The 12,364-nt window shown below is 29.7% G+C and overlaps 1 protein-coding gene across 1 annotated transcript; it reads right to left on the bottom strand.

Moving 5' to 3' along the window:
- Positions 1–5,338: 5,338 nt before the first annotated feature.
- On the bottom strand, positions 5,339–8,166 carry LOC110724730 (protein SHI RELATED SEQUENCE 1-like). Its single transcript, XM_021904180.1, has 2 exons — positions 6,729–8,166; positions 5,339–6,059 (listed from the first exon to the last, which is right to left on the bottom strand). Exons 1-2 carry the CDS (start codon positions 7,579–7,581, stop codon positions 5,641–5,643), a joined length of 1,272 nt encoding a protein of 423 aa, XP_021759872.1. The 5' UTR covers positions 7,582–8,166; the 3' UTR covers positions 5,339–5,640.
- Positions 8,167–12,364: the final 4,198 nt, after the last annotated feature.

Here is a 12,364-nt window from a genome sequence, read left to right as displayed (position 1 = left end):
CACTACTAAAGCTTAGTTAGGTCTCTACTTCTCTAGACTTTCTATATATTGGTTATTTGCTTGCTTAATTAATCTCTCTAGGCAGTTTTCTTTAGCTAATTCAAACTTTCTGTTTCTCCTCATCACATGGTTTGTCTTGTTGCCGCATAAACTGAACCATCAAGCTTAAACTTATAACCTTAAGTCCGATCCATGGAGGATAAATGTATATAAATACGGAGTATATAACGCATATTAAACGATTAAGATGAGTAAATGGCCTAGCTAGTTAACTCGAGCCGGATTCATACAATGGTACAATGTAACTACACTCCTCCGCCCTTAGATATGATGAAGGGTATGGAAAATGGAAATAGTTATGTAATGTATCATACTTCGTATATGTCTTTCAAAACATCCTTAGCTTTCACCATTATTTCAAACTAACTTTCAAATTAGCTAATTTCATGTGATTTTTAGAATTTAATTTGCAATATTTTTTGACTCGCCAAAAAATTTGAAAGTTAGTTTGAAATAATGGTTGAAATATATTATTTTAAAGGTGCTTCAAATGCCAATACATCATTGTTGTTAATAAGCTAGCTAGTTTTATTAAAAAAAAAAAGATGACAATATGATGAGCAAACTTAGGCATCACCATTCACCAACTTCTAGTACTGATTAATTGGTAAAGCTATGTTCTACCCAATTTATTTATCGTGAATAAGTTTAAGATAGTATGTAAACATAAGTTAAGTTCGTAAAATATAAATTTAGGTTAACGAGTTATAATATGTCCATCATTGCAAGAAGACTTTTGTACTCCGTAGTTAATATTGATGAATTTCAAAACATTATTCTGTAAACAATAGTAAGTACCTAATAGCTTTGATAAATTATATACATAAACAACCTCATTTAATACTAAATTAGGTCATAAGCAACACCTTTTAGTTTGTTTTATTTTCTTTGTAAAATAGATCGATAAACACATACTAATAAGTATTAATAATCTAGTACATGTACTATTATTGATCCATTTCTCCAAGTATGGTTTTATCTACATACTCAACATGAGTAATCTAATCAATCCCCGCTAAATTAAAATATCCACCATTATTAAAGACGAGTAGTAGTATTGACTATTGTATTTTGTGTGAGTAAATTATACTCCATAAAATACTCATTTATATTTTGATAAAGACTTTTCCACACTACATTGTACTTGGGATTTGAAACTCTTCACAATCAAATAACAACATACACATCCCAAGCCTAGAGATTAAAGTGTAAAGATCTTCACTTCATTGAATTCTCCATAAATCCACACAAGCCTATTGAGACTAGCCCACACAACACAATCAATGATACTCAAGGTTATTATCATCATTATTATTTTTTAAAAATTAATTATTAAAAAAATAAAAGAAAAGAGAAAAGGAAGATTAAATATTATTGGTGACAAAAAAAAAAAATTTGAAAGAGGAAACAGGAGATTGTCAAGAAATCAAACAGTTAAACACATCCCTTGACTTGCGGATATACGCATGAGCTGTGTGTAACTCTTTGCTACAGTCTTTAACGTACACCTTAATGTCAAGGTTACCATGCATGTTTGTCTTTCATACACAAAATATCACCCAAAACATTGCTACTCACTTCTTATTTATTTGACCAATTTCAAAGTGTACATTATTTATTTTCTAATGCACTAAAACTTATGCAAGTCAAAAAGCCTTCAAAAGATACTTGTATATACACATTAAACAGAAAAATCAAGTATAGATCGATTGGACTTATCGACGATCTTTCTTTATAGTCTTGTTCAAAATAATGGATAATTACACGGCGCACATTTACTTTCAAGATCATTTATTTACTTTTGTGATGGTAAATTCTATCATTGCATACGCTAATAACAAAAAATTAGTAAAATTCATACACCGTATAAGTTATATATACGAGTATTTTTAGTCAATTAAGGGCATGTTCTGATTTACTGAACCGAGCTTAACTAAAGTGAGCTTAGCTGAGCTGAACTGAATAGAACTGTAATGAATTGTTTATGAGAGAAGAAAATTAGGAACTGAACTAGTTGAAGTTGAACTGAACTAAAACTAAGATGAAGAGAACAGTCCCTAAGTTTAGAAAAACTTATTTAGGATATACTTCGTGCTATGTAGTATGTACTTTGTCCTACCAACACCAATTATATTATTACTTCTATCTTATTTCTACAATCTTTATTTTGAATATCACGTAATTTCTATATTCCGACTTACTTTGTGATGAATAAGTTTACAAGTCATTGATATTAAACACAAAGTCACAAACGAAAGAGAATGATAAAAGTCGTTTACTGTATGAATTATGAAACAATGAATAACTGGGAATCCAAAATAGCGAAGAAAAGAGCAGACAAAGACATTAATAAGATCCAGCTACTTGATGCATCATTCCTCTAAAGCATGCATTTGGAGAGACTTTGCATGAAAACCTTTCCTTCTTTTATTTTTCCTCTTTAATTATTCACGGCATACAACCATTCCACTTTTGCTCTGCACGTTTTTTCTGTAGCAATTACATAACCTTTTTTTTGAAGAACATAACCTAATATCTCATAACAAGCTACTACATTATATTTTTTTCAAACAAATTAACTCTCTGTGAATTATATTCATAAATCATGCATGTTCGTTCATTATTATTCAACCTTTAATTTAATTTGTGTGGCCGAGAGTAATCACTATTTTATGCAATTAACGCAGAAGAGTCCGATAATCAAATAAACTTGAATGGTATAGCTAAAATATATATTAACAGTTGGATAAGCAAGATGGAATATTCGTACATAGAGGTGTAACAAAGTACATGTAATACAAATTAAGAAGCTAATGAATTGTAATGTTGTTATTGTTATTATTGCTATTACCCTTCTAAGTAACCAACAACAAACATCTAAGCATAAGATTATTACTATTTGGTTAGGTTAATAAAGAATAAGAACCCTACTTAAGTTTATTACTACTTAATACTCCTATAACTAGTGTTATCCTTTTGAGAAAAATTAAAAGTATTTAGATTATTATTAACCATACATCAATCATTAACCAACATGCATGAGCCCTCTAAAAGTTGCATGCTACTAATCTTTCACCAAAAGATCTTGAAAGTTCTTATAAAAACTCTTAAATATTATACAAATCATACAATTATTTTCACAAATATGAACTTGAAATATAGTACTTTTTATATTACACAAAAGTATAAAACCACTGCACCAAAAAAAATTATACTGTAGTTATTTTTTATATTTAAAACAAAATGATTTAACAGAAAATAGAAATTCCAGTCATTTTCTCTCATACTACTGCAAGTTCCTGTCTGAAAACAACTAACAATTTGACAAAACCAACTAATTTCAGAATTTTTTTTAAAAAAAATCATCATAAAGCAGTTTGAGTTTTCTGTGTACAAATTCTAGAGTGCAATCAAAAATGTGTCAGAAGATGAAAGAGTATATATAAGCCAGAATAAGGGGGCAAAAAGAAAGAAAAACTAAAAAGATCAGAAAAAAAAATGAGGAAATTTGAAGATGAAATGCAAACAAACTAGAGAAAATTTTGGAAGGAAAATAAGGATATATATGAGCACATGATATAGGTCAGAAAGTTTTTCATAAATTAGGTAATAAAAATTTTGTCCACTTATATAAATTTTATTATTATTTTTTTCTCTTTAATTTAAGTTAGCAAATCTAGTAATCTATATATAAAAAAGCATCTTTTCCTAATAAATCATATGCTATCATATATCTAGTTTGTTTTTGGTACCTTTATTTTACTAGTTTAATTGCTGCATGCAGTATGTACCCTAATAATTATTTGTAGTTGACAATTATACAATTGCAAAACCCCAAATCATAACATTTATCATACTGTATAATTTCTTTTTCTTTTTTTTTTCTCACTTTCTATTGTTACAACAAAAACAATCACATGCAATACTTACACATAGTTTTTAATGCTTCTACACAACACACCCCCATGCTAATAAGCTAGCTAAGCCGGCCCTTCTCTTATGAAGGTCACATCCTTGCATGTCTACTTCAACAATATTCAACCTATCATTCATTTTCTTATTTTGGATGCATATATACACGATATGATGTACGTTATTATAAAAATAAAACTAATACAGATACTCTATATGTCTAGCTATCCGTCCTAATGCAATGATCATATTAATAGTGTGAATTGATCGAACTAGTTGTGTGAATCGAATATCTTCTATGATATAAGGATGTGTTAGGCCGGCCCTCCCTAGGGTTTAACCTAATTTTTTCTCTTATAGAAAAAATGTGGATCAAATATGGATACAGGCGGTTGATCATTAAATATGTAGTTACTCTTCTCTTTGACTCGCTTTCATCCATGCATGTGTTGCCCTAATCGACTAGATCTAACTTCTGAATAAGTTTGACACATCAACATACAAGCTTAAGGATTCATTTTACACTAATCCTCATATGTACCTTAATAATATCCATTTCATATTACTAGACCATGCAACTAACCCATCCCATCAATTTTCCATCCAATTAAACACCATAGCAATATAAAGATCATCAACTTTGTTTGAAACACGCACCTCCTTAAGTAAAACTTAATCAAATCATAATCTTAAACGACAGTTAATACACAAATGTGTCGAGCAAGAGATCAATAATAAACACCAAATGTAGCTAGCTTAGAAAGAATGCAAGCTCTTAGAGCTATTTAAATTTACCTAATGGCTAAATGCATGTCATTCAATTGTGTGGTAGTAGAAGTAACAAGTAACACCATACTATATAATCTAATGTCTATTTGTATAATGTAATGTAATCATTTAAAAAAAAACAATAGAATTGAAGGAATTAAAAGGGTCATGTCATGAAATAAATGTCATAGAAGAAAGTGTAGAAAACAAGTACAGAGTGCAGAATGCAGTAGTAGTAAGATTTATACGTCCGGCAAACTGACGGATAAGCTGGAAAAAGTGGCTGCCTCGAGTTCAAAACCCCAGTGCAGAAAGCAAACCACCAATTCAACTCATTATCAAACACTCACACTAACAATTCTTCATTTAATTCCATTAAATAAATAAAATAAACTTTGAGCATATATATGAATGAAACAAAAAGCAAAGACAAAATCATAGATTTTGCACATATCCACATGCTACCACAAACAACAAATAAATAGAATCAAATAAAACATTGAAATCAAATATTTTAACTTGTCTAATCAATTAAGCAAAGGAAATTAATTAATTTAAGTTTGATTTCAAACATGAAATCAAATTAATTAACATAAACCAATGTCATAGTGAATAATTAACATGATGATGATCATCATCAATTCATCATCATACCTAAACAATATCCAATAATAATAATATTAGAAAATCACCTAATTAAAGATAAGAAATAATAAAAAAAAAAAAAAAAAAACACTTCTTTTGTAAGACTAGCTAGACCTTGCCAAGTTCCCAATGACCAAATTGACAAATAAAATCTCCTAGAACATTACAATTTTTTTTCCACATTTTTTTTTGCTCATCATCAAATGATGGATTAGCTAGTTAGATTGAGAGAATGTGTGTAGGAAATTTGGATAATCAAGATCTTGGGGGTGGGAAAAATTGCGTACCAGCTAGGAAAGCATTGATAGGAGTTGGATATATGGACGAGTTATTATTCGTACCCATCGGGTCAAGTAAACTAGCTGTTGCAGTAGCTGTTGTCGTGTTATTATTAGTACTACCACTACCAACCGTACCCATTAGGTCAGTAGTGGTAGTAGCCGCGGTTAACATAAGACTGTGTTGTTGAGACCTACCCCCGGAGGAGCTTTCACCACCTCCATAGCGTGTTTCGGGACCTTGATCGTAGAGGATCCCCTTGAAGAGATGCCCTCCTATGTTTACTGCTGTTTGATACGCAAATTGTTCGTCTGGATCATCCATTGGACTCACCCGAACGCATCGGAAAACCGCTGGAGAGTTAACTTCCGGTGGAAAATTACCCACTTCCAACCCTAGTACATTACATAAAACAAGTAAACAACATATTTTTTCAATAATTGTTATTATTACACATAAAATAGATGTTAAAAAAAATGTAGTGATTATTATGAACATGAAATTATAACTGATGGAATATTATGATTTTAGGATTATTTTTTGGGGGTTTTACTCTTGAACAGTAAGATAGAATAATAACTCAAAAGAGAAAGAGTAAAGCAAGATGTTTTTGAGAGAGTACTATAGAAGTAGACTAGTAAACATGCAAATGATATGATATACTCTTCCAAAGTTATGATAAGAATTTTGTTGGTTAGTAGTAAATTCATAAAATTTTGAGTGACAATTTTCATAGAATGACACATGCCAAACTATTTACAAAATACAAAAACTAAAAATTAAAAAAAAAATATATGAAAAACACAATAATTTCTTCAATGATATTTCAAAGAGAGGAATTAAATGGGTTGAGATCAAATCCATCAATCAAAACAAATACTATCAAAGAACTCAACCCAATCATTCTGTTTACCACTTTGTGTGTATTTACATTCAAACAAAACAAGATAAAAATTAATAACAAATAAATAAAATTAAAAATTGGGAGGGTAGCTACATAGATAGACGAGGAGTGATCCACTCCCCGTCTAATAGTCTACCCTCCCAAATTTATGCTTAATTACCTGCCGTAGTATTAGCGGCAGTGAGGACGCGAGAATTACTCCGGTTTTCTCGCGTCCTCTTTTCACCTCCAATTCCAACAGATGATCTCATCATTTGTTGAGTCTGCTGCTGCTGCGGTTGTTGCTGCTGTTGTTGTTGTAGCACGGTTAACTGCTGCTGGCGCTCACGGCGCTTAGCGGCAGGGACCCACGTACTCTTAACGTGAGTAGGACAATCAAACCCACGACTCTTACAACAAGTCCTACACCTAAAATGAACACAATCTTTTTTTGCTTGGTTACCACAATCTTGACAATTCATACCCCCAACACTACCACCTAATTGCCTAAAACCCGAGGATCTACCACTACCACTAGATACGACCGTATTGTTGTTGTTATTGCTGCTGTTGTGATCGGTGTACTCATCAATGCCAAAGATCCTACGACTAGTAGTCGCGGCCGAAGACGGGCCTACCACCATGGACGGCTGTGATTCCCCTAGAAAAACATGCTGTTGATGATGATGATGGTGGTGATAATCTTGATGAAGGTGTAGCTTTGGTACATGGTGATGATGGTGGACCTGCACGTATTGTTGCCATATCTCAAAACTACCTTTTGGGTAGATCTCCTCACTGTTATTATTATTATTACTATTACTATTATTCCGAGAATAAAGTATTAAACCCGGATTATTATTATTATTATTATTATTATTATTATTATTATTACTATTATTATTCGGAAACCAGGAATTCTGAATTTGATTTTCAGAATTAGCGGAGGGAGTATTATTATTATTATTATTATTATTTTGCGGGTTTTGTGAACTACCGCTCCCCGGTGTTCCTAATGAGAAAAAAGCAGCCATATTATTCTCATCAGATTCATCTCAAAAATTTCCAATTCAAAACCAAAATAAAAACAAAAATATTTTTTCTTAGGTTAAAATAAAAAAAAATAAAAATTAAAAAGAATTTATATTATTTCTCTCATGAAATCAGTTGTAATAAAAGCAAAAACTGCAACGCCGCCAAACAGAAGCAGCAACGTTGTTCATTTTTCTTTCTTACCTCTGAACCAATTTTTTGACAACAACAGCAACAAAGAAAGGAAAACAGAAAACTGAAAACACTGAATTTCTCTGAGTTGTTTTGGGTTTTTGGTTTTGTGTTGTTGTAAGAAAATGAGAAGTGGGTTTTTATTTTTTGGGTTTGATATGATTTTCTCTCTCCTAAAATGAGTTGCTCTTTACTATTGCCAATTCTCTACAGTTAATCTAGCAGTGCCATGAATCTCGTCATTGAAATAATGGATGTTGGCCGTTGGATGATGAATCGGATGGTTAGAGTTGTTCCACGTGGCAGGGAATCAGCTTTTGGGTCTAATTCGTCCTTGCACCGAAAAACCCGCTCTACTTTTTCTCAGCTGTGTCAAGTTATTATACTCTCTAGTTTTACTCATATTAATCACAAAAAATGTGTTCATTTTCTTGATTAATTAGTGAAGTTATTTTTAGCTACTAATATAGCAATTTTAGTTTCCTGAATCATAAAAGGAAATGCAAAATGTTGAAAATTGTGGTAAGGAAAAAAAAAACATAATTTATGAATTATACAAAGTATAATATACAAAAAAAAAAAATAAAAAAAAAAAAAGAAGTGAGGTAATAAATCATATTATTAACCACCAATGATGCACATTGAAAAGTAAAAACTATGCAAAAACCAAGAAGGTAAAACATTAAACAATGAGATGATTGTATTATTTGGAAGACAAAAAATAAAAATAAAAATAAAAAAAATTGGGATGAACTTATACTTTTCTCAATAGGAGCTGACTCGTATTATCGATTGAAATTTTAGCTTAAAGTGTATATTTTAATTACAAAATTAATAAGTAATTAGCCTAAGTGATATCTTAAGTAGTTGCATGTCTAATTAACTCCTTGAAATATAAATTTCATAATTCATTATGCGCATTTTCATAATCTTATATAAAAATTAGCTAATCCACAATAAGTAAACTATAATATACTTAATTAGTTGATTGTATAAGCATGATTTGTTTTTACTGAACAACTTATAAGAAATTTCTAGGGTTTGTAAAATTTCTTATAAGTATATTATAGTTTACTTATTGTGGATTATAAAATAAACACAAGTTCGGTGTTTACTTCTTTTTTTCTGGATCCTATTTTTCTATTATTATTTATGTATGACCTATGCATATACGTCTACATATATTAGCAAGATTTTACAAGAATAAATTACTACTCCCTCCGTTCTTTTATTAGAGTCTCATTTTTCTTTATTATGTGAGTAAAAAAAACGTTAAAAATGGAATTCTAATAAAAAACAGAGGGAGTATTAAATTATTGTACATAATACGTATTTGGGCATAATTTATTAGTGAATTTTAGGTTAATGCACAAGAGAACATACATAAATTCAAGCATTGATATTGGCATATTGCCCCCTTAAGTTTCTTACCGCAAGTCCGCAACGCCACAGTGCATGCATGATTGGTGACTCAATTATGTATCAATAGGATTATTTCTACAATCATTATTATTATTATTAATAAATTTTCTTTGATTTGATTTTTTCTTGTTGTTCTCCTTAATTAACTTCTTACAAGTTGTTTTAATTTATCTCTGTTGAGATTCAAGTTCAGATAAGTTGTGAAAAGGGTTAATCAGGGCTACCCAAGTTAAATTTATAACTAAAAATAAGTTCTAATAAGGGTTTTCGAATAAGTTAAGATAAGTAAAAATCAGGTAAATATAACACACCCTAATGAAGTTTTTAATTTCAACTCATTTTTGACATCTTGAAATACCCTTTTATATTATACCAAGTATATATTATAAGATTTGTACTTGTATTAATTACGTAGTATTACTTTTTATTGGTAAATTTTTGTGATTTAAACTCAAAGACTAATGAAAACAGCTTTTGACTATTGTAGTTTTGTTGGAATTTTCCAAAGTACTGAGCTCATTGGGTATTGTATTAGTGAACTTTATTCACTTGAATTGAATTTAATTAGTGAACTTTACCTTGTGATTGTAGCAAGTATTTTAGAAGTCTATATATTCTTTATTAGTTTCTATTTAGTTGACACATTTGTTTGATGAACAATATAACTTTTAATGAACATATAACAAAAGCAGTAAAAACTTGATATTTTGAATTTATAGTAGGAGACAAACTTAATACTTGATCTACTTAATACATGATTATATTAACATGCAATTAAATTAAAGAAGAACGTGCAAACAATACTAAAATTAGTATGCGTCAAAAAAAAAAAAGGAAGTATTAGAATAGCTAACTTTTTTTTTTTTAAGTAGAATAGATAGCTAGTACGGAGTGTATCATATCATAATTTTTAAATCAAGAATTTTAATGACAATTAGTCTATCCAAGCAGTAATTTTGGATATCCAAATATTCTAATATTTTGTGAATTTTTTTTTTTTTTTTACAGAACTAAACTTAAATTATTGTTATTAAATTCCTATTATGTATCTTGTTTATTTTTATTTTTTTCAGACCATCTTTAAATTATAATTTTTACCCCATTGAAAATATTTTTGCTAAAATACACTTATTTTTATTAAATAGAAGATTATTTTTGTAAGATAAAGTAAAGAGGGGCTAACATAGCAATAAAATTTAACTTGTACTCCCGTATCTTTTTCTAATTTATTACTACGTTGATAATTAAATTTGTGTGTTAATTAAGTAGGTCAAAATGGATAAAATATCACAATCTTAAAAATGTAATCCAGCAAATAACAAAAGAGGAAAATGTAATCAGACGGCTGCCAGTGTCCTGCTCCGGTGATCTTATGACAGGCGTCAAAAATAATTGGACCCACTTTTTCTTCGATCTTTGTATTGTTCTCTGACTTTTTTTTCCTTTCTAGAGACATAAGGCTGGTTTTTCTATCAACTTATTTTTCCTCCTTATTTTATTTACTTATTTTAACTCTGTTTATTTATTTTTTAATACTTTTAATTTTTGGTGGATTTGAGACTGGAGGCTGTTTTCCACACTTTCTTGCTCATTTTTTTTCTTCAAAAAAAAAAATAAAAATAAAATATAAATTCTTTTATGTTTCTTTTAAAGAAAAAAAAAATCCAAATTCTTCAAAGGTATTTACCCTTTTCACTGAAATTTTGCAGGAAATTGATGATTATTTTACTATTTTATCTCAAATTAAGTTTAATATTTGTGTTTTTTAAATTTTCATTTTAAAATCTTATTACTCCATTAATATACAAGATTTAATAATATCAATTGAGGTGATAAATTTGTTTCAATATATGGAATGTTACCAAGTGTTGTTATGAATTGAATAAATGAGTTATATTAATAATTTTGGGCTATGTATAATATCGGCCTACTTTGTATATCCATATCGGCCTATTCACTAGATCCACATGCATAGACAATTGCTTTTGGCCACGTGGACATCTATCATCCACTTGACAAGATACCCACGTGGCACCTGCTTTTAGTATTATATAAATGTATCCTCACAATTCACTATAAATATAATGACTAAGGGTTTGTTCTCATTGACTGAACTCAGCTGAACTAAACTGAACTGAACTGAATTGAGCTGAACTAAACTGAACTGAACTGAAATGAATATTTTATAAGAGAAGGAAATTAGGAGCTGAGCTGAACTGAACTGAATTGAATTTCAACGTAAAAGAATAGGCCCTAAATCACTCAAATTACGCATTATATCTTTATTGAACTGAACTAACTTTATCATTAGAGCATTTTTCCTATACTATGACAATCCCCAAGAGTATCTTATTAACGTTGACTGTTTGTTCAAAGTTCAATCTAGACACAAAATCAAAACTAGCCCCAAACACAGTCGTACAAGTTCCCTGTTCATATCGGAACAAATACATGTTTCAAAATTGCAAAATTTTGTGATTAAACGTAACACCTAATTAAATATATTACAGAGTAATAGTAAATGCTAATCATCAAGTCATATCTCACATGATTATATTTCGAGTAATGTCAAATGTTACGCTTAATTTGAAGTAAAGGAAGTAATTAATTAGTGTTAATTTGTGTAATATCATGACTTGAAACGAGACGTTTCATGTATTGCTTTTATAGGGTAGCAATCTATGTTCCTATCTCTACATTCTTGGGCTAATTATTGAAAGGTTGACCTATATTCATCATTAGATAAAATTTCAGTGTGATTAATATAATGGTTAAAATTTAATTAAAACTTATCAGCGTACCAGCTGGTTTTGGTTAACAATCCACTCCCATATTAGAGGTCAACTTTGTTTGACAACATGAATCAATTAACCTATAGCTATAGTATGTGACTGTTTACGTTAGGATGATAACATCACTAAAAGTTATTCATTCTACTCCGTAGTATAAGTTACTCGCTCTGTCCCTTATTTTTTACCTCATTTGACTTTTTATCATCTTCAAGACGTGTCTTCAAATGTATATATATCTTCATTTATATATGCGTAAAAATTATAAAAATTTAATATTAATAAAATATATAATCAGACGATTCTAACAAGATTCCACTAAAATATATTATCACTCGTAGAATAACGAGAATTCATGGTCAAAATTTTAAAAGTTTGACCC

Source organism: Chenopodium quinoa, unplaced genomic scaffold, assembly GCF_001683475.1.
Source record: "Chenopodium quinoa cultivar QQ74 unplaced genomic scaffold, ASM168347v1, whole genome shotgun sequence".
NCBI lineage: Eukaryota > Viridiplantae > Streptophyta > Magnoliopsida > Caryophyllales > Amaranthaceae > Chenopodium > Chenopodium quinoa.
Note: the sequence above shows the minus strand (reverse complement) of the source record. Positions and strands in the feature narration are given on the sequence as shown.

Bases quoted from the DNA above. Each gene is read 5' to 3' on its own strand.
- LOC110724730 (XM_021904180.1), bottom strand. From the start codon at position 7,581: ATGGCTGCTTTTTTCTCATTAGGAACACCGGGGAGCGGTAGTTCACAA. The intron at 6,060-6,728 runs GTAATTAAGCAT...GTAATGTACTAG, and splicing joins TGCCGCTAATACTACGGCAG to GGTTGGAAGTGGGTAATTTT.